Below are 27,511 nucleotides of genomic sequence, written 5' to 3' on the forward strand. Positions count from 1 at the left end.
CTGCAAGGTAAACACTACTGTTAGTCTCACAAATGCATAACATGCAATACGCAACATAAAAAATGTAAAAATAAATAACACACAATACATCATAACTAGAGGCATGCATATTTCGTTTTTGACGAAAACATGAAATGTGAAATAACACATTGTAATGTTAATTGATTGATTTAGTTTATTTTACTTCGCGTTTTGTGCCTCTTGGCTTATTTGCGAAGATGGGGATGAGTGATGAAATGGATGAATGGACATTCACAAACAACCAAGCCCGACCGGGATTCGAACCCGGGACCCTTGGCATCGCAGCGCGATGTGCTAATCACTTGGCCACAGGGTCGGGCACATTGTAATGTTAATTTTTCATGTTTCTGAAAGGTGTGAGGTGCATTTCCCTACCCTGTTTTGTCACGAAATGATGCGAAATGAACTGCAAAATTCGAAATAGACTCTTAAAGACGAAATTTACCGTTTATATACCGACACGACACTTTCGGAAGTCTGAAGTATCCTGAGAGTTATGCAATTCACGGAAAATTGATTAATTCTGCTGAACACATTTGAGAAGCAAAAATGGACCCCTTTATACAGGAATGTTCTTAATATCTCATAATGATTTAATGTGCTATTAGAAGGGATATATTTATTTTGTGTAATAGTGCAGTTTTTAAATCAAATTTGGGATTATATTCACATTTTTAAAACCAAAATGTCATTTTATATGCTACTTTTTCACCACTATAACAGCGAAATTTCATTTTATTTACAGCTTTTGAACCTGAAATTGACTCGGTTTTTGTACCGAAATTTTGCTTCTTTATTTACCAAAAATATGTGCTTCTAATCATAACAAGTGGACTAACATCCCACTACAGATCATTAAGTGCCTAGTGTGTCCTGGTATTTTCAAACAACCTTTTTACTGTTAGTAGATGCTGCAAATATTGATATCTGTAATAAAATTCCATTGGCGGACAATAATGTATATGAACTGCTCTTTTGTCTATCAAAATCGGACACGTGTTATTTCTAGAGGCATGCGTATTTAGTTTTTGACAAAAAGACGAAATGTAAAACAACGCATTGTAATGTTAATTTTTCATAGGGATGTGCCAAAGTGCAGATGTATGAAAATTGGCCGAAATTGACATATCGGCATTGGTATCGGCAAAAATCCGATATTTAAACCGGTTCAGATTATACTAGAGTATACCTTCTAACAAGTTTTATATTCTAGTTTTGTAAGATTTATTGAAAATTTGGTTATGATTTGTCATTATTGTAGAGTTTTTGTAATAAAATTATTGCAACTCTCATTCAGAGGATCAACCTAACTATAAACTGGAAATAAAACAGTACATTACTGAACCAGGATCTGCTGTTGTATTGGAAATTCAAAAATGAATATTCAAACCTGAAGCAAGTGCTGAGAAAATACTTGGGCATACCTGCTGCATCAGTATTCGGTGATTGAGTGTTCAGTGTTGCTGAACAGATTTGAAATAAGAGAAGAAGTAGGTTACTTCCAGAAGTGCTTCCAAATCTCGTATTTCTGAAGTTGAATCTGGCAGAACAGGAATTCATTTTGCATTTCAAAGAACTGCTTGTGTACTAATGTTAAATCACTAGGTTCACATAACCTTTTGTAGATGCAAATGTACATTCGCATCTCTTGAGAATATATATGTATATACATATGATATGCAATAGAAATGTACATAGCAAATTTATTTTTGTCATGCAGAAAATAACATCCCATATCTGTTTAATAATCTTATGTACCGGAATCGGTTAAATATAAGCATCGGTGCCAAAAATTATAGGTGAGTACATCGGCATTGGTAAATTTTCAGCTTCCGTCACATCCCTAATTTTTCATATTTCTGAAAGGTTTGGAGGTGCGTTTTCTTACACTGTTTTATCACGAAATGAACTGCAAAATAGACTCTCAAACATCAAATTTAGTTTATTTACTGACGTGACACTTTCTGAAGTTTGAATTATCCTGCGAGTTATGCAATTCAAGGAAAATTGACTAATTCTGCTGTAAATATTTTAGAAGCAAAAGTGGACCCCTTTATACAGGAATGAACTTAATACTCTGCTAACTACATAAATGTGCTATTAGAAGGGAAATGTTTATTTTGGGCAGTATTTAAATTAAATTTAGGATTATATTCACAATTTTAAAACCAAAATTGTACTGCTTTTGATCTATTTTATTTACCTCTTTTGAACCTGAAATTGACTGTTTTTGTATCAAAAGTGTGCTTTTTTATTTACCAAAAATATATGCCTCTAGTTATTTTACCCTAATATGAATATTTATTAGCACTGAGCTGATGCCATTTTGACCTCATAGCGATACAAATTCCCTCACCAATTCTCATTGATATCGATGTAGATATCTGGAAATTGAGACAATTTAAAGTAGTTCAAAATATCTATAATTTTAAAATTTAGTTTCCAATTGGAACTGTATCATATCAGTCTACTAGTTTTTTGGTTTAAAACATTCAAAATGTCATATACAGTCAACTCTCGATACAACGACCTTTCACAGTTCCCGGGAAAAGGGTCGTTATTTCGAAGGGGTCGTTATTGGAATTTGCACCAATTTTCAGCTTACACAGAGCTCAAACGGACACAAAGATGCCTAGGGGACGGTAACACAATTTATCCTGGTAGTTATACAACCTGTTATGCACATGACGTGTGTTGTGAGAAGGAAAATATAACATGAAAACGTTTTCACAAATAAAGGATTTAAAATAATGTTCCTTTCTTTCAATTGTGCACAGTCGTTGATCTTCCAGGAAATTCTTACAATTCTAGTTCATGAGAAACCAGTTTGCACTGAGACCTACTGAAAGGAAAACAATCTCTCGCTTATTGCAAGCGAAACTCAAAGAATCTTGACACCAGTCAAACTGGCGCCAGCAAAAGTCTGGAGATAATCGGGCAGAATGAATGTTGGATTTTAAATGGGTCTACTGGAGCATTGTCTGTTACAAGATTAACTGGTAAGATAAGATCTCACGGGAGACACAACACAACCTTTCTAAGCACCTGACCAAAAAAAAAAAAAAAAAAAAAAAAAAAAAGGCGGGGCTGTAAATTTTGTTTTGGTTCGGCTGTGTAAAATACAACGTAAAAAAAAAGTCATGTTTTCTTTGCTTCAACCAACTTCATAGTCACCCCCTCCCCCATTCAAGGGAGCAGTCCAAACTCCTTCCTCGACTTGCATTGTAATCCAGCGTGAAAAAGGAAACACGCAACTTGCGACCTGTTTTCACCCAATACATATTCTTTCGGTCTCTGCGTCCATTCCTACATTGAACACTTTTCTTTTCTCCCACATGAATGGTTCTGGAGAAAAGTGCCGATTATATTGTGTGCATTTCCTTCCAACACGCTCCAAGTGTTGAGGAAGTTTATTCTTGTCAGATGCAAAATAAAATTTACAGTTTTGCTTATCAGAAGGCGCAGAACATAAAGTTGTTTTAACTCTTGTTTTTCTTTCTGGAGATCGAATTTCGTTATCTTCAAATCAAAACAACTTTGCGAGGTTCAAAACAATGACCTTTTCCTTGGCGCTGGATGAGTCGTCGCTGTTATCGACAAGCCACAGTTTTGCAGATGCTAGACAAAACACTGGCGCCAGCTGCAACAAGGAGACTGGCTGGAAGTTCGAGCAACAGGTGGCCGAAGAGAAAATCCTCAGCAATTAAGATAACTCAACTGTCAAAGACTGAACTTTTATCAGCAGTGTGAAGAAGAAAGAAATGCACCAGACAATAATATGGGCAATATTTCCTATGCAGTAAATAGCATTAAAAGGAAAAAATAGGACCTGAATTCTGCAATTATCACATTGCCTCTCTGACACTGCCGTGCACACCAGTGATGGAGAATGAAGGGGGAAGGTGCTCCCCCCCCCCCAAGAATGTATCCAGAACTGGTTGTCCGATTTTAGATGCCAAAGGAAAGGAAGAGCGGTCCACTTCCACCCTCGCCTGAAATCACCCAGTGTGCACACATGAGAAAGAAAGAACAAGAAAATCGTGGCTGAAACAATAGTCTTCGCTATCCCCCTCCCCCCCTACACGTTTGCTGAGAGGAAGAGAGAGAGAAGTCAATCAGCCAACGGAACACTTTTTTTGCAAATATTACGACATTGGTACAGTTAGGAAAGCGTATGACGTGGGAAACGGGAGTTATGATGCACATAAGATCGAAGTAAACTTTTGCGGAAGCTTGGATGACAAATCATTAAGCGCGTTGACGATCTTCAGTTGGCCTATGTGGCTTTCATTATCTCTAATAGTTTCGCCTTTTTATGAAGTGTTACAGGGAACAAAGAACACGTTTTTAATGAAAGCGGTTGCTGGAAGTTGTCTGCTACAAGGCCGAGAGTTGCTCACTCACGGGGACCTGCTGAAATCTAGGTCACAGCTGGACAGACGGTCCAGACTTCCCGGCACCACACATCTGTATTTTGGAACATTCCTGTGATCTTATCTCTAATTTCTCTAGGTGGTGACCCCCCCCCCCCCCATTCAGTTGTCAGCAGCTCTTAGAACATGGAAACAAGTCAAGGTCTATTTAAAATAACATCTAAGCACATTCGATCTTCTCTTCTCGCGGTATCCAAGAGCAAGCTAAATCACAATGGCAAAACAAGCCTGGCGCATAAGTAGTGACCCTCGCTGCGCTTGGGGGAGGGAATAATAGAGGTCAAGTGCTATTGGATATCACTCAAGCGTGGTGTGGTGGTGTCTATTTTTAGATCAGGCCCACTAGCGACCCGCAGAGCGCTCGTGAAGGGAATTGCAACACAGTGAATAAAATGAGAGCAAAAACAAACGTATTTTTCAGCCGATTTCCTTGAAATTTTCAACTTCCCCCCCCCCCCCTTTTCTTCAAATTTTTCAAGGTTCCCAGGATAAGGGTCGTTACTTTGAGAGGTTCGTTAAATCCGGGGTCTTAGAATCGAGAGTTGACTGTAATTATTTAATCACAAAACCCATTTCTTCCTGTTGTAAAAATAATTAAAATTTACCATTTCTTGTAATTTCCAGGATATTGAGGGCATTTTTGAGAGCCTAAAAGATTCCACAAAAGTATTGGCCAATATCAGTGATTAAATTTGAACAGATACTTTCCAGTAACAATGCCACTTGTAAGGGCCATTACCGATACATAGAGGCATGCAAATTTTGTGTTTGATGAAAATACGAAATATGAAATAACATGCTGCAACGTTCATTTTTCATGTTTCTGAAAGGTGTGAGGTGCATTTTTCTACCCCGTTTTGTCATGAAATAATACGAAATATACTCTTAAACACGAAATTTACCATTTATATACCAACACGACACTTTCTGAAGTATCCTGCGAGTTATGCAATTCACGGAAAATTGATTAATTTTGTTGTAAATATTTGAGAAGCAAAAATGGACTCCTTTACACAGGAATAAACTTAATACTCTGGTAACTACATAAATGTGCTATTAGAAGAGATAAGTTTATTTTGTGTAATAAGAGCAGTTTTTAAATCAAATTTAGGATTATCTTCACAATTTTAAACCAAAATGTCATTTTATATAGCACTTTTGATGTGATTATTCACCGCTATAACACCGAAATTTTATTTTATTTACCGCTTTTGAACCTGAAATCAAATCTGCTTTTGTACCGAAATTTTTGCTTTGTTATTTACCAAAAATATGTGCCTCTACCGATACATTGGCTCACTTGAACTTGTTACTTACTACAAGTAAAGGGCATCAAGGATTACTTCCCTCACAGTGTTTTGACCATTCTTGACACTTATCTGAGAAAAGCTTTGTCTAGGGCCATACTTTTGACAGAGGATCAAAAACCAACGGCAGTTACAACAATTTAAAAAGGCCAACTTTTGGAAGGTTACAGATTTTGTGACGTGATGACACCATCAGTACAAACCCAAATCGTCATTTTGTGTCTTTCCCGCAAGAATACAAAGGCCATTGTCCAGAGGGCAGGAGGGATACAAAATAAAATAGTGGCAACTTTCTCTTTTATCAACCAGTGTGTGTGGCCATGGCAACAAACTGACAGTAACTGCAGAAGAACACACAGCATGATGTGTGTGTGGGGGGATGGAGTGTTACATATTCCATACCATACAGAGCTTTCATCCAGTGATATTAATTTGTTCAGTGATATGAAATGACCTTGAAATGTGGCAATATCACTTCAATGGGGAATGTGATGCAAGAGCAGTTCTCACAAGTTTGATGCGAATTTTCAAGGGAAGCACAGCAAAACTCATGCCACACTATTGGTAAATATGTAGCTCTTGCATTGTACTCTCAAATACAATATTAGCCTAAAATGCTCCCTACATTGTTTCTTTCAGCTACAACTAAAAAACTGACTTACATTATACTACTTTAAGTTGTTCAAGCATTAGTATTAATAGGAACCAGTTACAAGATCAGCACTGGCATTGGCTCAAAGTGAAAATCACTTCAGTCCTTTATAATTCCACTTATAAAATTCTAAATTCATTACCTTGTCCCATCAAAAGACACTTTCATCTCGGATGAGCAATCTTTCAGAATCTCTTTTATGGTCTTGGTGTACAATTTTCCTGGTTGGTTCATTGGCATTCCTTGAAGAAAGACAGTGCTAAAAGGATCTCGCCCAACTAAAGTTTTCACAGCCTCTTGTTCGTCCACTTGCCCTCCCTGGGCTCCTCGGACGAAGTAATTGGGATAAAATGCTCCAGCAAGCACAATCTGTAATGAGAATTTCAGGCCTATGAAATCACATGTTGCAATAAATCTTTGCATTTGAAGTTTGCTGTCAATAGCTCATAATAACAGTTGAGGATTCACTACGTAAGTTCTTAGGTAAAAATAGCTAGATACAAAATTTTTACTGAAACCAATAAACTACTGGTGTAAAATTTACAGCTGTCAACCAATCTGATATAAGTTGCAAAATTCTAAGAACACAAAAGGTTCATTAATCTGTTGTAATTTGGTGGCAAAAATACGTCTTGACTTTGAAAGAGAAGTGACACTTATTGTACAAAACTAGGACTCGTAAAAATAATAAAAATTGCACAATTTTTCACTAAATTATAGGGTAGTAATAAATGTATCAGTTCAGTAGATACATTGGTAATTTCACTGATAAACTGATGCACCAATATGACTGTACACCCATACTGATAGAGCACCCATTACACAGTGTCATCATTAATTTAGGGTAATTTTAAATTGCCCATGTGTGCAAATGTCTTCATGCTACAAGTTAATGGTTCAAACTACAATCTTGCAAGAAACTACCCTCAGTGAATATATATATATATATATATCCGGAATTTGGCTGGTAAAGTCCCACATTGGAGCTTTTGAGAATTCATTTTGTCCGTAGGATGGCAGCCCTGTACTGAATGACCATGCAGAGGAGTAGAGTAATCTATCCATTAGTTTGTGCACAGCAGCTGTTTACGTTAGTTGTGTTGACAAGTGTCCTGCGATTTGAAGAATGGAGACATTTGTTCGAAATTTTGTGTTGCCAACGGACTGTCGTGTGTTGAATCGTTCAAAATGCTACAAAAGGCCTTTGGTGATTCGTGTCTGTTGAAAACACAAACAAGTGTATGGATGGTACAAGGCTTTCAAAGAAGGCAGAGAAGTTGTTGCTGATTTGCCCCTTTCTGATCAACATTCCACGTCGACAACTGATGAAAATGTCAGAAAAATTCAGGACAATGGTGATTGAAAACCGGCGTGCGAATATGAGAGAGGTGGCCCGTGAACTTGGCATATCACACATGTCCGTTCACAACATTTTGACTGACGTGTTAGGCATGAAAAACGTCGCGGCATGACTTCTTCCAAAGGAGCTGAATTTCTTGCAAAAAGCACATTGCAGGGATGTTGCTGAAAACATGATTCCACGAGCCTCCAGTGACTCAACTTTCATGAAACGCATCATAACTGGTGATGAGAGAAGGGTGTATGAGTATGACATGCAAACAGGTCAACAATCTTCGGAATGGCACTTCGAAAATGAACCAAAACCCAAAAAACCACGCCCAAGTTGCTCAAAAATTAAGGTCATGCTCATTGTTTTCTTTCATTATTGTGGTGTTGTGCACTCAGAATTTCTTCCAGCAGAACAAACTGTGAATAAAGAGTTTTATGTGACTGTTATGAGGCATCTGCATGAGAATGTTATGGAAAAACCAATTCTTGGATTTTGCACCACGATAATGCGTCGTCTCACACTTCGACTCTTGTTCGCAAGTTTTTGGCCAACTCAACACATGTCCTCGCCCAAGCCCCACATTCTCCAGATATGGCTTCATGTGATTTTTTCTCTTTCCGCGACTCAAGTTACCACTTCGGGGAAGGCATTTTGAATCAATTACATCCATTAATGGAAATTCGCAGAAGGAACTCAGGGCGATATCGTCTTATGCATTTGAAAAGTGTTTTGAAGACTGGGTTAAGCGTTGGCATATGTGTGTTGCATTTGATGGGGATTATTTTCAAGGCGACAAAATAAATGACTACGATTAACCACGTATTTTGTGTTTTATTCACAAATTCCGGGTACTTTTTATACGTAGCAGTACTTTCGCTCACTTGTACTCGTTCGAGTCTCCCACCCTCAAGCATACAAATTTGATTATTATCTTAATGTGACAATAATCATAGACACATACGTAAAAAAATCCCCATGGTAGTTTCAGCCCACAATCATCTATTACATTTTCATATATCACTGCATATGGTACGGTAGACTAAACTACATTTTAGCATGGAGATGATGACTATGTTCAGTTAACTTTCAATTTCACAGACTCTTTCACTTCACAATCCACTGTGGTGGCACCACAAGCAAAAAGCCTGCACAGACCCTCAACTCCTGTGCACCGTACTCCATGTGGAAGGGAGGGGCAGAGTGGAGCATGTTTCCTTACGGACCGAGTTGAACAGAAGAAGGGGAGGCGTGTGGAGACTTTTCACCGAAGGTTTTTGTTTGTGGTCGCTCTATACCACAGATTATAATGGTTATACCTGTACTACTGGGCTTCCAGCGTATACCACTCATTTTGCCTGTTTGAGCATTATTTGCAGCAGCACTCTAGTTCAAACATAACATCAGTAAGTAAGTATCAGAAATAATTACATGTAAGGGATGAACTGAAAATTTTCATTGATACAAGTACATAGGTTTGACTGATTGATTTGGTTTATTTTACTTCACATTTCTACCACTTTTTTGCAAATTGCAAAAATTGATGAAGGGACACATAAGGAACACCCATTGTACCAAAGTAAGTATATATATAGTTGAGAAAGTAGCGCAGTCTTCCCTCCCGAAGCTGAAAAAAGAGGGTCGTGGGCGGTCCCAACCCTGACGTCACTCACAGGACAGGGGTGACTCTGTCACTGACCTTTCAAATTGTTATAGGATCTGCATTTGTGCGAGAGAGTGTGAAAGTGCCTTGTTTTTCCTTTTTCTGTAGCTTGTGTGATAGTGGAGAATTTTTTTTTGCAACAACAATAACATTTAAGGAAGATGCCGTGCAATTGTGCTGTTGCTTTGTGCCCGAACAACGCAAGAAATACTGTAGGTGTAAGCTACTTTTCGTTCCCAAAGGATCCGATTACGTGCAAGATATGGGTTTCAAAGTGTAAGAGGTTAGATCCTGTTAACGCCAAAACAGCGACAGTGTGCTCATCGCATTTTCTGGATGCTGATTACGAACGGAACTTAAAAGCAGAACTGCTGAGCATTGCCTGTAGACCGCAACTTAATAAAAACGCTGTACCAAGTTTAAATTTGCCTGGTTGTGTGGTGAATTGTAGTAGTGTGCAACAGCCAAATGACATAATTGATCGAAGTGGACGTGCCAATAAACGTCAGATTAGAAAGCGAGCATTGAAAAAACTTGAAGAGTTGTCTCCTCGCAAAAGAATTTGCATGGCACATAATTCAGAGACTTTGAGTACTGGAAATATATCCAATCTGCAACAAGATAGTGAGTTCGAAACGCTGACAAAGAAATTAAAATGTGCTGAAGAACAAATAAAGAAACTGCAGACACTACATGATGAAAGTGCTAAGAAAGTAAACAAAGTAAAGAAACAATGCAATCGTTTATTACATAAAGTGAAGAATTTACAAATTAGCAATAAAAGTTTGAGGCAACAGTTAGTAAAACTTCACAAATCAAAGCAATCTGCTTTCAATGTGTCTAAGAAAGTAAGGGAAATTCTTCGACCAGTGTTTTCCTCCAACCAAATCGAATGTCTTCTTAGCCACAAAAGCAGACCGAAACTGTGGTCGAGAAGTGATATTGTAAGTGCATTAGCACTTAGGCATGTGTCAAGAAAAGCTTACACCTACATGAGGAAAAATATGAAAATTCCTCTTCCAAGCATTTCCACTTTGCGTCACTGGACAAAAGTTTCAAGTGTAGACCAGGCCTTCTGAAAAGTGTTATTGATGTTATGAAGAGTTATGGAGAATCACTTCAACCACACCAAAAGTGCTGCGTATTATGCTTCGACGAAATGAATATATACTCCAGAGTTGCGTACGATGCTGAGAGTGACACTGTCATGGGACCGTTCAAGAATGCACAGGTAAATAATTTATTACTTTACTTACAAGTAGAATTAACAAGTTATTTATATAATGTTAGAACGTAACAGAAGTCAAATTCTAGCATAACGAATGAGCAAGTAATCATTTTCATTCATTCATCATTGAGAGCCTTTCCGATGGCGCAGTTCTGGAGTCGTCACCTTTCAATCAAGTGGTCCCTGGTTTGATTCCCGGTGGAGGCACATAGTGGTTAGGATCCCACTTTAAACTGTAGGTCCAGTCCCGATTAGCCTTACTGTGCATAAAGTGGACTTAAAACACCAAATCATTCATCATTGACTGCGGAGTTTTTTCCGCTGCAACCTTCATCTTTTTCTATCTTGCGTTAGCGTGTGCGCGCGTGTGTATTCTTACTGTGTTGGAAATGTGAAAAGATATAAGGTAAAATATGAATAAAATTGCTAGGGTGTGTTCACCAAAACTCAGCGTTAAGTTTTTGACTGAAGTTTTTCTAATAGAAGTAAACTACTTTAAAGTCCTTAAAAAAGTGTTACATAGCATAATTAAGAATGAAAAATACATATTAAAATTTGGAAAGACACATCTCGATAGACTGTGTTATCAGGATGAAGTACTAAATTTATTAGTAGTTCATAATGAGATTATCATCAAGTATTAATACCGTAATTATTGCTCGAAACTCAACATTTTAATGACAAGATTTTAGAATTTTTTTATATATATATAAAAACCAGACATCAAAATCCTCCCCGCTGATAAAGGGTCCACCACAGTAGTCATGAACTCCTCTGACTACGTGGCGGAAGCCTCCCGTCAACTCTCTGATTCATCGACCTACAAGCCCACCACGGTTGATTCATCTACCACACACCTAGACAAAATTCGGGATTTTGTCCTCTCCCGAGGACCCCCTGAAGGCCTATCCAATTCCACCATCTCCTCACTCATACCTGACAACCCCCGCACCCCCACTTTCTACCTCCTCCCGAAAATTCACAAACCTAACAACCCCGGGAGACCCATTGTGTCCAGCTACAATTCACCCACTGAACGCATTTCAGCCTTCCTAGACTCTCACCTCCAACCCCTCGTCCAAGCCCTGCCCTCCTACCTCCGTGACACCAACCACCTCCTCAACATCATCCAAAACTTACCATCCCTACCACCCAACACCATCCTCACAACAGTTGATGTCACATCCCTTTACACCAATATTCCCCATGCCCATGGCCTCCGTGCCACGGAATCATTCCTTAACAGCCGACCCAAACCCCACAATCCCAGCACTCACTTCCTGATTCAACTAGCCAACCTTGTACTTACCTGCAACAACTTCTGCTTCGGTGACCAACATTACCTGCAGATACGTGGCACAGCTATGGGTACCCGCATGGCCCCCTCTTATGCCAACCTGTTCATGGGCAGGCTGGAACAGGAATTCCTTGACTCCCAGCAACTGAAACCACTCCTCTGGCTAAGATTCATTGATGACATTTTTCTCCTCTGGACACATGGCGAACCCTCCCTCACAACATTCCTAAACCGACTCAATGAGTTCAGCACCCTCAAATTCACCTGGTTCCACTCCAAAGACCAAGTGACCTTCCTCGATGTGGACATCCACATTGTGGGAGACCACTTGGAAACATCCATACATATCAAACCAACCAACCACCTCCAGTATCTCCACTACTCCAGCTCACACCCCTACCACACCAAAAAAGCCATCCCATTTTCCCTAGCCCTCAGAGGCCAGCGCCTCAACTCATCCCCCTCATCCCGCCAAAACTACAACCTACGCCTGCACCAAGCCCTAACCAACCGTGGCTACCCCTCCACCCTCATCAACAAACAAATCACTAGAGCTAACTCCCACAACCGCACCAAACAACCCAAAACCAACCCTCCAACTCTGATCACCCAATACCACCCTCACATTACGAAAATCAGACATACCCTCCACTCCCTCCTCCCCATCCTGCACAGCGATCCCGAGACCAGAGACATCTTTCGGGAAAAACCCAGGGTCGTCTTCCGTCGCCCCCCCAACCTCCAAAACATCTTGGTCCGAAACACCCCCACCCCTTCCGCACCCCTTCCCCCAGCCCACAGGTGCAATAAACCCAGATGCAAGACCTGCCCCATACTCATCACCTCCCCCACCCTCCTGATCCCTACAGCGGCAGGTGAGTTCACCCTTCACCCTAAGGGCACCTGCCACTCATCTAACCTAATTTACACCCTCATCTGTCAAATCTGCGGCAACTTCTACCTAGGCGAAACCTCCACCCCCTTGAATCTAAGGATAAATAATCACCGTTCCTCCACCCAAAACTCCGATTTCACAGTTGCCATCCACACCAACAGCCATAACACCACCTTCAATAACTGCTTCCGTGTTGCCATCATCCACCTTTTACCCCCCCGCTCTGACACATCTTTCCGCAGGCGATGGGAAAGGGCCTATATAGCAGGCATGCACGCCACTATACCCCCCGGACTCAACCTAGCCAACCAGTAACTCTTTCCTCTCCTCCCCGAAACTACCCACCCACCTGACAGTAAACACTGGCTAAAGTATTTCGTGTTTCCTTTCAACTGTTTCTGGCAACACTGACCGTAGAGACGCTACGGTCAGTATTCTGTGCCTCTACTCCAAGTGTCGTCGATCTTTTATCTACCGTCTTGAAAATGCGACTCAGATCGCGAAATATTGAATTATTTCTATTCGTGTGGTAAGTGTTTACTGTCTCCTTCATTATTTGTATTTATCCGCCCTTCTGGCACCATTTCTAACCCTATTCCTGTATATATATATATATATATATATATATATATATATAATACAGGTCATTCTGGTTCGCGGGTTGTACGCCCCATGGAAACAAACTGTATACTACAACTTCGACACACAAATGACTAAGGAGATCTTATATTTAGTAATATCAGCCGTGCAAAGTGCGGGCTATGAAGTTGTTGCGTGTGTTTCCGACTTGGGAGGTGGAAATATAAGGGTTTGGCGAGAATTAGGTGTCGCTTCGAGTCATCCTTCGTTTGTGAATCCGAATGATAAGGGACGGAACATTTGGGTATTTGCAGATACTCCACACATGCTTAAATTGCTAAGAAACCATTTTATTGATAAAGGTTTAGTCTTGCCATCGCAGAATGTCGTAACAAAAAAAGTCATACAGTCAGTGTTAGATAAAAATGAAAGTGAACTTCATTTGCCTTTACCGATAACGGATGCACACATTTGCGTATCAGGTCGCGAGAGACAAAGAGTATTCTATGCCGCTCAGTTATTTTCTAGAAGGACAAGCAGTGCTATATGTTATTTATTCCCAAATGAAGTTGAAAGTGCAGAATTTTTCGCATTAATTAACAACTGGTTTGACATAATGAATTCGTATGTTAAAGAGAATTTTGATGTTAAATTAAAAAGTGCTTTTGGAGTGCATCTTGGACATCAAACCAAGGTGTTAAATGAAATGAAGCAGGTCATCGAAAGTGTTCGAGTGAAAGGACATGGAAAATTGTTGCCTTTTCAGCAAGGAATGATACAATCTATCAACGCATTATTTGGGCTCTATCAGGATATGAAACAGAAACACAATATGAATTTTTTACTGACTGCAAGGTTGAATCAGGATGTAATTGAAAATCTTTTCTCGCGTCTTCGTGGCATGGGAGGTTTCTATGATCACCCTCTCCCTACAGAATTTAAAAACCGACTTAGGCTGCTGTTGTTAGGAGTGAATATAGGACAACTTCCCCTAAAAATGCCAACCAGGGATCAGTGCGAGAATGATGAATTACACAGTAGGACATACAATAGTGTTTTTAGTACGATGGTGTCTGACCTTTTACTTGACAAAGAGGAAGGCGAATCAAAGACGAAGGATAACACCGATGGCAGCGAACTCCAGTTTCCAACTGAGTGCAGTGACAACGAAGCCCACGACTGTTCCAAGGAAGGTTTATATTATATCGCAGGTTTCATTGCGCAAAAGTGTCGGCATTTAGATAAAGATTTGGGTTCTCGTACGGACAGTCTTCCTCCCGTTCGTCAAAAAGAGAAAAAAATGGGTTGACATAGTGTCGCGTGGTGGACTGTATAAACCTACTGAAGAATTTTTCCAAATCATTGAACAAATGGAAAATGCATTTTGTTTATACAATCCTCCTGGTGATTTAAGCAGGGAATGTGGAGTAATGAAAGCAATGAGGAAATTATTACTTTTCAGGTTTGCTATGATAAAGAAGGAAGTTATAGATTTATTTGTCAAAACTCGGACATACATTCGTATCAGGCATTTAAATTCGAAAATTAAACACAATCGAAGTCTGCTCAAGAAAGGTAAAAAATGGTTGTTATCTAATTAATGCCAACCTGTAGTCAGGCATGACTAACTTTGGAGCGGGAACTTGTGATCTAATTTACATTAATGTATATTTGACTTTGAGAACAAATGAGAAACAAGTATTCAATATTTTGTGTGTGTTGACGCTTCACGGGATATAAAAAGCCATCTATCCAGACTCTGAAATGAAGCGTGAACAGAGTGTGAAGTGAAATAACAATAGTGTTTGGATTATTTATGTTTGCTACATGTGCGCAGTGCAGTGTGTGTGCTTTTTGTGTATTTCCTGGCGTTTTGTTAATGCTTCTTTCCTGGACATGGTAAGTCACATTTATCAATTAATTTTAACTTGTGCATGGTAGTATATTTTCTTTCATTTGTATTTACATTTTGGTATTTTGATATTGTAATGTCTCGGCCCCAGTGATTTATTCACTAACTTCGCCCTAACACACCACACAGTTTTTAAAAAAGGACAACTTTGTGGTTATTTTGGCTCTAAGTATACCTTTTCACCCCCATAAACACGAACTTACACCCCTAAAAGAGAAAATTCTGAATAGACCTCTGCTCCACCCCCGAGCCGGCTTTCCCGCTTTTCATTACATGTTAATTATATTGATAGTTAACCTTCGGCGACACAGTTTACTAGATATAGTCTGCTCTATACATATACAATTACTTACACACACATGCTAGAACATTCAATCGATTTTTAAGACAAATTTATTTCCAAAAACACGGAAGAAGTATATATGAATTCCTATGCCGTTGCTTGGGCTCGTCTTTGACATGTCCTGTGTCTGACGTCATCCGTGGAGGTTTACGAATGGTTCCGAACTTTTCCGAACGCCAGACTGCACCTCCCTGCATTGTACTACTGGCATCGTAGTGTGGTGTGCCAACCAATCTGCCACGGAGGCAGCCTTTGAGATAGGAACTGTGCCTTTACTCATTAGCTTTGTATAACCAAAACATGTAATTTGAACAGTTATCTACATTTAAAAACAATAACAAAAAAGACAAAATTATGTATTCAGTTATAAGCTACTTAGAGAACTATTGGTAATTTTACCAATGAACTGATTTGAATATTTATTCTGATTCTGACAAGAGTGATTTCTTAGTCCCATGAATAATGCACATCCAACAAGTATGTGAAAATAAATAACAAAAATATAATTTATTAGCAAAACAAAAGCATACAGCAGAGAATGTAAACAACTTGGATGTAAACTGCAGTTTGTATACCTGATATTACATTATCAATTGCTTCCTATATGATCAGTGGGTGCTGTGCAATTATTCACATCTATTTTTCTTTTTTATCTTATTATGATTAGACTGGAAATTTCACCGTATGCAGACACAAAAAAACATACCTTCAACACCAATGATCTTTCCATTGGATTATAATTGAGCTTTGATTCACCAACTTCTTCTTCAATGCCAACATGCTTCAGTCTCGTGGTGACATCCTTCACAAGGGCATCAATCTCTCTAATTGCACGGACCTGGATGTAAGATCGTCTGCCCCAGCCCCTTTCACCTCCAGAAACTGTGGAACGCTTAAAATATCCCGTCCTGTGATGGTTAAGCCACACCTGGAAGAAGGGAAAGGTTGTATAGAATATACAGTGTAACACAATATACATTCTAACTGTGGAGTACAAATTCCTTTTTAGCACAGAGTAAAAGAGGTTCGTCAGAAATCCATATTACCGACCTCACACCCCATTCCCTGCAGATCTTCACATTAAACATGCAATTACATTCACATACTATCTCTATATTCCTTATTACTACTATTATTATTTATTACAGCTTCAAGCAGTCACTGACATTTCTGGGTTGTAACGATTCCATTGAGAGTCAATGTTATTGCTACAACCCAGAAGTGTCTGGTTGTACCGTTTATTAGCGAAACTGTTAATGGATTTATACAGAGAATAATAATGGAAATTTGGATTAGGACAACTCATATAATTTACTTCTTTATTGCATATAAGGTCTGCTTATCTATATACAGTAAAACTCCAATTTTATGTTCCCTGATTTTACAGTGTCTTCCATTATACTTCAATCTTCACGATTCCAAAACAGCAAAATGTTATAAAATTATCTGAATTCTTTCACTTTGGTCCGATGAAAAACATGAAATCAAAGTTTCACTGTATGTACAGCGGAACCCCAATTTTACATTTTCCTGCATTATACAGCCAATCTTTATGATCCCAACATAGATTGCCTTCCCTTACCACCTGACTACATCCAACCACCTAGCCAATACCCTGGAACAGTATGACATCAAACTTGCACACAAACCAGTGAACAAAATAGCCAGTGCCTTAAGTAAACACAAGAGACCTTTCCACCACTTGACAACCCGGGAGAATATGACGCCCAGTGTGAGTGCAACTTGCATTACATTGGCAAATCCTTCAGATTCATCAACGCACGTATACAACAGCACCAATCCGATGCGAAAAAATCCCAACCCACTACCAGACTAGCAAAGCACCTGAAATTTAACAAACAAACAGGATTAAAAATGTTTCAATTAGGCATACAGTGCACACAATGATTGACACAAACATCAAAGAGACACATGCAATTATGCACTTTCTGCACGAGCTGAATATCGACAGTGGTCAGGCACATCATGTTTGGCTCCCGCTTTTGCAACAATGCAAACCTATCACATGCAGCAGACAAACTGGTTACACCAGTGCCCGTAGCGGTAAGTGAGGAAACAACAGGAACCGGAAGTCAACCCAACAGTGAAGCATTGAGTTTCCCAAGTGGATAGTGTCAGAGGCTACCGAAATTAATCAAACATTTACAAGTATGTTTCGTGGAAATCATTTTAGTACTCTTGTACGTATTCTAACTACTAACCCTGTTTTTTATTACCTTTAACATAAAATGTTATATTTTCCACAATTTGAAGCTTTTTTCAGCTTGGTTCCATGACAAAAGTAAAATCGAGGTTCCAATCGAGGTTCCAATGTAAATAGCAAGAAATTATGGTATGATGATGAAACTATCATCACAAGAAGGGAATGATCTGTGCTGATTTCATAACTGATCTATCCAGGACTAGTGTTTGTACACTCCTCTTGAGATAAAGTGGCACATGTTTCAAATGTCAAACCTTATAAAATGTGCCAGTTTATGTGAACAGGAGTGTACCATTAGTGATGATATGATGAAGGGACACTGACAAAGAACACCCATGCCCAGATGGGGATTCAAACCTGTGACCCTTTGCACTGAAGCACATTGTGATAATGTACAAGAATGGGTGTAAGTAGTAAGAGCATCGGCTCAGCTCTATTTTTAACATAACTTAGCTACAGATATGAAGAAGAATAACACTACCAATCAAGAACATTTTTAGTAATAAAATAGGTAGACAGGATACCTGGGAAAAAAATTGAACTTCTTGGAAAGAAAAATCACCGTGCATAGGAATATTTACAGAGGGAAGAAAGCATGCAGTACTAATTAAGAATCAACATGCTTTACGTACATTGTAAGCATTGTAAAAGGCTATGCAGTCACTGCAAGAGCTGTCTGCCCAACTCAACTTCGACTGATACGCATTTAGCCTTTCTTTAAAAGGCATGCTGAAAATGCTCTTCAGGGACATTGCTGATCCTAAAAGATTTTAAACAAAAATTATACAGAAAAAACAGCAATCAATACAAAAAGAACAAATACCTTTTATTATTTCTTTATCATTGGTTAATTCAGAAGATTTTGATTGTGTCGCAGTTGTCATGTGATTTAACAATAAAAGTGCTAGTAAATGAAAAATCTTTTCAATACTTTATGTTTACTTATTACTTAGATTTATCTATTTGTAATCCATGGTAGAGAAAATACAGAATATGGGAAAGAAATAAGTATACAAAGTGATTTGAAAATTTAGGGGGAGGGAGTGGTACATTTCCATACCACATTTAGTCATAAAGTGATGTGAAATTATATCAAAATAAACTTTTAAACATGAAATTACAGTTCATTTGCTGATACAACACTTCTGTGTCTGGATTATTCTTCAAGTTGTGCATAATCCCAGAATGAAATTAGGTATTTCTGTGGCAAAATGACGAACTTATAACAGTAATTCTAGTTTCGTAAAACAAATTTCACAACTGAGATCAGAAATACTAACTACATCAATTAAGAAGTGTAAGAATCATGAACGAAGAACATTCTGGTGACGTATCTTTTTTTTTTTTTTGATGCAACACACAGGACTTACCAATAATGATGCATTCCTTGAGAACACCAAACACATAGCCGAGTACTACAAGTCTTGAAACCTGAACATCCAATGGCAATTTAGCCATAACCCTTCCTAAGAAAGTTATGTCACCATCATACATGGAAGGTCTTTCGTGACATGTCATAAGCAGAGCTCCACACTGAAATGGAAGAAATACACATTAGGGAGTAAAAATAAAATTCACGTTCTACAGTGTTGTGAAAAAACCAAAGTAGCAAAAGAAAGCAGAAAGAAGCAACCTAAAAAAAGCATTTTGGGGTAAGATTATGCAAAACAGGAACTATAAAAATGTATTATCAGCCTCAGAATAACAAAAAAACTTATTTAAAACATTAATGTCTATTGTAGATTAGGTACACAAAGGAGATGTACTACGTTGAAATTTTCAGCGAAAAATGCAGGCTCGACCAAGACTCGAACCTGGGTCTCTGGCATACCGTGCCATTGCTCTAACCACTGAGCTACCGAGCCGGCCTGGCCTCGCCTGATTCTTTGCTATCGCTGTTTTACCTGCGTGGAATCGTCTCTGCCTGTGCTACCGCATGTTACATCTTTACGCTGGGAGGAACCAGGCAACGTCGAAGTCTACTGTGTTTCAAAGGCATCAGATCCCGTTGCAGTAGCACAGGCAGAGACGATTCCACGCAGGTAAAACAGCGATAGCGAAAAATCCGGCGAGTCCAGGCCAGTTCAGTAGCTCAGTGGTAAGAACAATGGCACGGTATGCCAGAGACCCAGGTTCGAGTCCTGGTCGAGCCTTCATTTCTCGCTGAAAATTTCTACATATTAAGTTTGTTTCACTACTTGGGAATAAAAAAGACATGGTAAAAATCTGCTGCCTGGTATTATTATGTAAAGTTCCCCGTGCATATAGCACCACCTGCCATGAAGGCATATTTAGAGGATGTGGGGGGTAGGGCCCCCACATATTCTCGATCTCCGCCACCTTGGAGGCAGTGATTAGCACCATGCTTTGGCTGCCTTTAACCCCAGATACTCATTGATTTGAGGCTGGGTGAGCCCCAGAGCAGATTTATGCAGGGACAATGCCAGAAAAATTCCAACCTTAGATCACCCACCCCGGGAATCGAACCCGGGTCTCCTGTCACCCTAGCAACAAGACTGCTGTGGCTCAATAATTACATAGGCATTACTATTATTATTATTTTGTGACTAAAATTCTGAAATTAACCGAATCTCACATTTTAGCTTCACTGGACTACCTAATTGATGAAGTATTGTGCGATGATAATCAAGAAAGGTATTTGTTGAAGCTTTCCCATGATTTGCTTTATCCATACATGATCGATTGTGGTGCAGATTATTCTACAGCAATGTGGCCACCAGTTGTATGTGTGGACATACGCAAATATCTCATCTATACTATGGGACAGTACAGGCAAGGCGAACTCAAAGAGTAGAAAAGTTTAGATCGATTGAATTATTTTGTAAATGAAAACTGGTGATATTGTTATAATGTATGCTGAAGTGGAGCCAGTCAACAAATCTGCAAGAGCAGAAATGACAATATACAAATGCTGGTAAAATATGTGCACTATCAACTTTCAACATTGTCTTTGCACCTGAGAGATTTGGGGAAATCTTCGGTTAAGGCATGCTACATTTACCTGCACAAATATATTTCAAACAGAAAGAGAATTTCATTTTAACCACAAAACCATGCACATGCCTGTAACAAAATGCCAGCCCCACAAACAAGTGTGCTGAGGTGGATGCCAATCCTTTCTTCATATCGTTTGTATCCGGATTTATTCTCTCTGTGTCTTTCGGAAAGCCATGACATGACACTTAGCTCAATAAATTTGTTTCTGACAAAACTGTGCAAGCTGGCACCCTTCTTTTTTGTAAAAAAATAAATAAAAAAAAAACAACATTTTTGCCACTTCAGGGGTATCACGTTGAGTGTGGATGCTCCATAGTACGAGGGTCACTATTTATATTTTGAGCCTAACAATGAAAAAACAGGAATTTGGCATTGAAAACTGATTTATTGTTTTTCGAAGTATTCTCCTCTATGGTCAATACACTTTTGCATTCGTTCGAACCATTTGTCAAAGCAGTTTTTCCAATCTTCTTGAGACACCTCCATAATATGGTTTTTGAACGCATCAACGGCATCTTCCGCCGACGAAAATCGTTGTCCACGCAATTTATTCTTGACATTCGGGAACAAGAAGAAGTCATTGGGTGCCAAATCAGGACTGTACTACGGATGACCCATCAATTCGATTTTTTGACTGTTCATAAAGTCGGTTGTTAGACGAGATGTGTGACAGCTGGCATTGTCTTGATGAAGAATTATCCGATGGCGTTTGTTTGTTTTCCGTATTTGACCGAAGACCTCTGGCAAACAAATTGTTGTGTACCATTCAGAGTTGACCGTTCTACGTTCCTCTAAAGGCACGGTTGCCACATGACCAGTTTTCCCGAAAAAACAGGCAACCATTTGTTTCAATGTGCTTCGAGCGCGAACAACTTTTGTTGGATTGGGTTCATCTTGAAACACCCATACAGTCGACTGCTGTTTATGTTCCGGCTCATATGCATATATCCATGATTCGTCACCTGTTACAATCTTATATACGTCTTTTGAAGCACCACGATTGTATTTATTGAGCATTTGTTTGCACCAATTGCCGCGAGCGTCTTTTTGAGTTTTTGTCAAATTGTGTGGGATCCAACGAGAACATACCTTTCTCACAGCTAAATGATCATGAAATATTTTATATATGCTGGTGAACTAATGCCTATGGTTGCCTCGATCTCACAGTATGTCACATGACGATCTTGCAGTATTAGGTTTTGCACAGCATCAATGTTTTCTTGAACAACAACTGACTTTGGACGACCTTTGCGAATCTTGTCGGTGAGCGAATGGCGGCCACGATTAAATTCGTTATACCAGCATTTCACACTGGCAAAGGATGGGGCTTCATCGCCAAATGTGGAAGTAAGTTGATCGATGCACTATTGTCTTGATAATCCACGTCGAAAATCGTAAAAAATCATCGCACGAAAATGTTCACGAGTTAATTCCATTTTATTGTTGTCGCGCAATCTCCAAGGCAACATAAACAACACAAATCAAGCTATTGACAAAACATTTGAAGTACGTTATGGTCAATAATGCCAGACGATTCCGTGCAAACGTCAAATCGTGCCTAACTTCAATCAGTGTTGCCAAGGCTCAAAATATAAATAGTAGGGATGGGCCGATATGAAATTTTGGCCGATACCGATACAGTACCGATATAAAATTTACCGATACCGATAACCGATATTCTACCGATCCGATATAAAATTAGAAATGATCCTTGAAGACCCTGAAATTTTCATTGATCTCCGTAATAAATGTGTGTTTCGAGCTGATTGCAATGCAAAAGAAGTTGAATATTTAGACATTTACTTTTTTAGAAAGTAGGGCATGGAGATTATCCATAAAAATTACAACAAAATGGCAGAATTTTGCACTAAATTATAAGATATTTATCGATATATCTGATCGGTAAAATAATCGGTAATTTTACCGATAAACCGATACACCTATATCGGCCGATACCGATTAATCGGTCCCATCCCTAATAAATAGTGACCATCGTAGTTCCACTTTTTACAGTGTACAACAACTGATTTCTCTTAGTTCTCATATTTTGTACCATGCTGAGGGAAAAGAAAAATATGAAATGAGCACAGAAGTTATTTTCTAATATGAAAAGTTCACTTACCTCCTTCAAGAGCAAGATGGTTTTCTCTATGTTGCATAAATCTGGCGGATCTAGAGCTAAAGCCAAGAGTGCCCGTGGCTCACCCATGTCGAGCAACTTTGTCTGAAGGATCAACCTTGCAAGTGGACACCTCAACATTTCTGGTTTTCCCTCCTCTTCTATAATATTCTGTTCAGAAAAAAATCTTTAATCAGCATCTCATTTTTAGGTAAACAAAACATGCAAAATCAGCACATGAAACGTAGAAAAAATTAGGTTCAAGTGGATTCGATGGAAATTTCATCACTATCAATACCTGAAGTCACTAACCCCAGAATAAGCAGGAATTATTTGAGAAATATGACAAAATACACACCAACCCTTAACTTTTGTACTGTGATTTTCAAGGTTTCTATGCAGGCAACACGTAAAATAGCAGATTGTGTTAACTAAGAAAAATGCAGGGTCTCTAAAGATGTTACAAGACACTTTCAATGAGTGGTGGAAAAAATGTTATTAATCAAATATTCATTGATTAACAATTATATTAATCACTATTTTGAACAATTTTTTAATTTTTATGATTTTCAAGCATGGCACTGATATGGGTGGAAATCAGAGTATCAGTATTGGTTTAAAGTTGTATCAGCTAAACTCTACGTTATGTGAAACACAATATCAAATAGGGACCACAAAAATGTCATTGGGCTACCAGTGATGGTATCAAAAGGAGCACAATTCCCCAATTTCCCTCTGCAGCACACAAGACAATATGAGACCAATAATAAAATGCTCCTCTAGCTCGAATAATCACTTTTTGTGTGTATTAAGGGGCATATTAAATGTGACTGTCCCTCGATCTGACTCCACACTCATTTTCTGACACAGTCAACGTGGGCAGAACATCTTCAGTGTACAAATCATTCTTCACTGACAGACGCAGGAGCTTCACAAATAAAATCTCAGGATGACCTTCCTTACATACTGTAACAGCTTTGAATAAGATAATAGATCTAATAGGGATGGGCCAATATGAAATTTTGGCCGATACAGATAAAGTACCGATATAAAATTTACCGATACCGATATTCTACCGATCCGATATAAAATTAGAAATGGTCCTTGAAGAACCTGAAATGTTCATTGACCTCCTTAATAAATGTATGTTTTGTGGTGACTGCAGTGCAAAAGAAGTTGAATATTTAGACATTTACTTTTTTAGAAAGAAGGGCATGAAGATTATCCATAAAAATTACAACAAAATGGCAGAATTTTGCACTAAATTATCAGATATTTATCGATATATCGGATCGATAAAATAATCGGTAATTTTACCGATAAACCGATATGCCTATATCGGCCGATACCGATAGAGTACCGATTAATCGGTCCCATCTCTAAGATCTAATAAACAAATATTTTTTTCAGATTTTCCTGTATTTGTTTATGCTTATTTTTTTCATTTTCTGTGCTTATTAACTTGCTTATTTTAGTTTGATTGTGCTTATAAATCCGGGCTCTAGTCATGAAAATAGGTGACTGGGCAGAATTGCACTGGTGCCACATGTGGAAAAACCAATTTGAGAACCGGTTCCCTTCACTGTTTGGCAATATCCACCGAGCTGTGTTGCCTAGTTCCGACAGACTTCTCTCCGGGGGAATTTTGTGTCATTCCTGAACTTTCAAGCAAATACTGTCAGTTTGTATCACATGGATTACAAAGACCAACTCTACAACGAGATCTTTCCTTCTCTTAAACCTCCAAATACACGGGGTTATGCTAGGATGTGGGAACAGCACAAACTGCTGCCACCCACTTCATTTTATGGTCATGCGTTTACTTAGAAAAATGTACATGTAATGAAATTATCACAGGCTAGTGTTATTTTCCAATATACTGTTATCTTCTTAACACATATGCACAAAATAAGCACTCACTTCATAAAATTCCTTTGGAATCAGTCTGTACACTCTTCCTGAGGATACTCGACCCACTCTACCGCCTCTCTGAACACAATTGGTCTTTGCAGCCCAGCAGACTTGGAGGCTGGTGAAGTTCGTCTGTACATCACAAATCAGCTGTTTTGTTAAGCAGGTGTCAATGACTGAAATAAAACAGAAAAAAATAAGATAAAGAAAGTAAGGCTGGGAGATTAATTCTATCAGTATTGACCAATACAGACATACTGTGTATTCGTAAAGTTGTTGCAAATTTTAGACTCAATATTTTGAGAAAGAGCCTGAAATTTAGAAAAAAAACTTTTTATTTAGTAATTTTTTTTAAAGTTAATATAAATGTATAAGTCATATATTTTGGTTTTGAAAATTATATGTTTAAATATGCCTATCACTAAAGCAAAGTCAACTGAAGTCATGTTATGTACATTAAGGAGGTGAATGAGTCATGTTCCATATGGAACATTTGAAATCTTTCATGGAGACTGGTAGAATGTCTGTAATCTGTGTCAGTGGATTCCAATGAAGGAACTGGCAAAAATTTCTAGCCAGTCCATTCCTAGTTTATATTACAGCCCCATCTAGTGGAGTCGAACTACTGAAAAATATTTCGCTTCTGTTGGAGAAGATAAGATACCCTTTGGGGTGTGGATACTGCATTCATTCCTGAACCTAAAATGCCCCAGACCCCAAGTTTTTAAGCACTCATTTGTCTGTAATGACATCAAAATGGAAGTCATGATGAAAATTCTATGAAGTTTATAACTGTATTGTGATAAGAAATTGAAAGACCCACAGTATCATCTAATATTAGATATGGCACACACTACTACAAAACATGTGATTGTAGCTAAGGTTTTCTAAGACAGAGGTTGTGCATTAGAGCATAGTGTTATGAACAAAGGATAAAATTCCAAAACTACAATGGTCAGAGTAGATCATTACAAAATTATGTTTACGCTCAGACAACATCTTCTGTTCATACAAACCAACAAACCAGAAATATAAAAAATATCGACGATTTGGAGGGTATTGGTTCATGCAGACTTTGCCATCGGCACCCTAGGTTCGCCATATCGAGTAATTTGTGGGTCCCAATGATTAAGGAAAGACATCTGATACTGTTCGTCAAAAGAAATGAAGCAGCAGGGTCAAAACATGCAGATAAATAAAAATATGATGTTTCGAGTGTTACGGGTTGCCCATCCACCATTATGCTGCTTCTCCAGATGCCTCTCGAACACAGCTAAAGGGCAAGTGGTATGCCCAGAGGGACACTTATGGGTCTAGAAAGAGGTTCACATAAAATGTCAAGACATTTAAAAGTGATATAATGTTACACGAGAATAAATTGAGAGTTATTTAGTATCATTAAAAGAATGTGATGTAATGAGTTATGACTCGGTAACTAGCCTTTGTTACTTTAAACTGGAATTATGCAAGTATTCGTATTGGTATTGGTTGCAAAGGGCGGGATCGGCTCAGCCCTAACTAGTATACAAGTATATTCCAGATGGTGTTAGTGCAAAATAACTGGCTAGCATCAGCATATATGCTAGGGAGCATTGCATTTAGGGATAAATGCAGTAAATGAAACATCACTTACCAAACTTGGTATCCGGAACAGTAATTGAACTTTCAGCAATATTGGTAGAAAGGATGATCTTCCTCTGATTTGGTTTTGGTGCCCTAAACACTTCTACTTGCTCTTCTCCTGTAATTGTAGAATGCAAGGGTAAAACCCACCATTGTTTGGAGCTGAAAAAGAAGCAAGAAAAATCAGGTTTGGGACAAAATGAGGTCAGAAATACACTGAATTCGGTGGAATTTCAATCTTACAATTAGTACACTAACTTTTCCCTCACAAAAAAGTACTCTTCATTCAAATATAGGCACTCAATAAAATTTATATTCCATTCAGTATCAAAAGTTATGAGTGATGTGAAATTATTGAACTCACTTTTAGCAGTTGAAAATAAATTCCTGAAAGAAGTTTAATACTGAGATTACCTTGCATTGCAAAAATATGTAATTGGGTTGATGAGGTGACTGAAAAATATCTTAACATAACTTGTTAAAAACGATACGAAACACTTTTAGAAGTTTGTCCAAGCTTTCGACTCCATCTCGGAGGCTGACCAAGAAAGTGAGAATAAGACACGGTTCACTATTTCTCGACCAGCTCTTATGATGATTCGAGATGGAGTCGAAAGCTTGGACAAACTTCTAAAGTGTTTTGTATCGTGCTGTTTATGTCTATTGTATGGTTTTTAACACGAATGTTGTCAGAACGTGACGCAAGGTTTCTCAATGTGATATTAACATTAAGACTTGAATTATAGTTTTTATTTAAAGTTTCAGACAACCACCAACTTTTATGAAATGTTACTATAAATGGGGTTTGGCTTTATATGACATGGGGCATGCATATTTAGTTTTAACAAAAACACAAAATGTGAAAAAACACATTGTAATGTTAATTTTTACTGTTTTTGAAAAGTGTGAGGTGCATTTTACTTCCATGTTTTGTCATG

The 27,511-nt window shown here is 38.5% G+C and overlaps 1 protein-coding gene and 1 non-coding gene across 2 annotated transcripts in view; both read right to left on the bottom strand.

Moving 5' to 3' along the window:
* spn-E (tudor domain containing 9 protein spindle E) overlaps positions 1 to 27,511 on the bottom strand; it is a 114,986-nt gene that overhangs the window by 58,470 nt on the left and 29,005 nt on the right. Inside the window, exons 8-14 of the mRNA XM_083137970.1 lie at positions 26,584 to 26,735; positions 24,960 to 25,126; positions 23,043 to 23,210; positions 19,273 to 19,435; positions 18,535 to 18,662; positions 16,385 to 16,606; positions 6,556 to 6,782 (exon numbers count right to left, since the gene is read on the bottom strand). Of these exons, the coding sequence (XP_082994096.1) occupies positions 6,556 to 6,782; positions 16,385 to 16,606; positions 18,535 to 18,662; positions 19,273 to 19,435; positions 23,043 to 23,210; positions 24,960 to 25,126; positions 26,584 to 26,735 (1,227 nt within the window). The remainder of the gene's footprint in view (positions 1 to 6,555; positions 6,783 to 16,384; positions 16,607 to 18,534; positions 18,663 to 19,272; positions 19,436 to 23,042; positions 23,211 to 24,959; positions 25,127 to 26,583; positions 26,736 to 27,511) is intronic.
* On the bottom strand, positions 19,696 to 19,767 carry TRNAT-GGU (transfer RNA threonine (anticodon GGU)). Its single transcript has one exon. It is a non-coding gene; the product is annotated as a tRNA-Thr (tRNA).

This window comes from Lepisma saccharinum, chromosome 16, assembly GCF_977018435.1.
Source record: "Lepisma saccharinum chromosome 16, izLepSacc3.1, whole genome shotgun sequence".
In the NCBI taxonomy this organism is placed as follows: Eukaryota; Metazoa; Arthropoda; class Insecta; order Zygentoma; family Lepismatidae; genus Lepisma; species Lepisma saccharinum.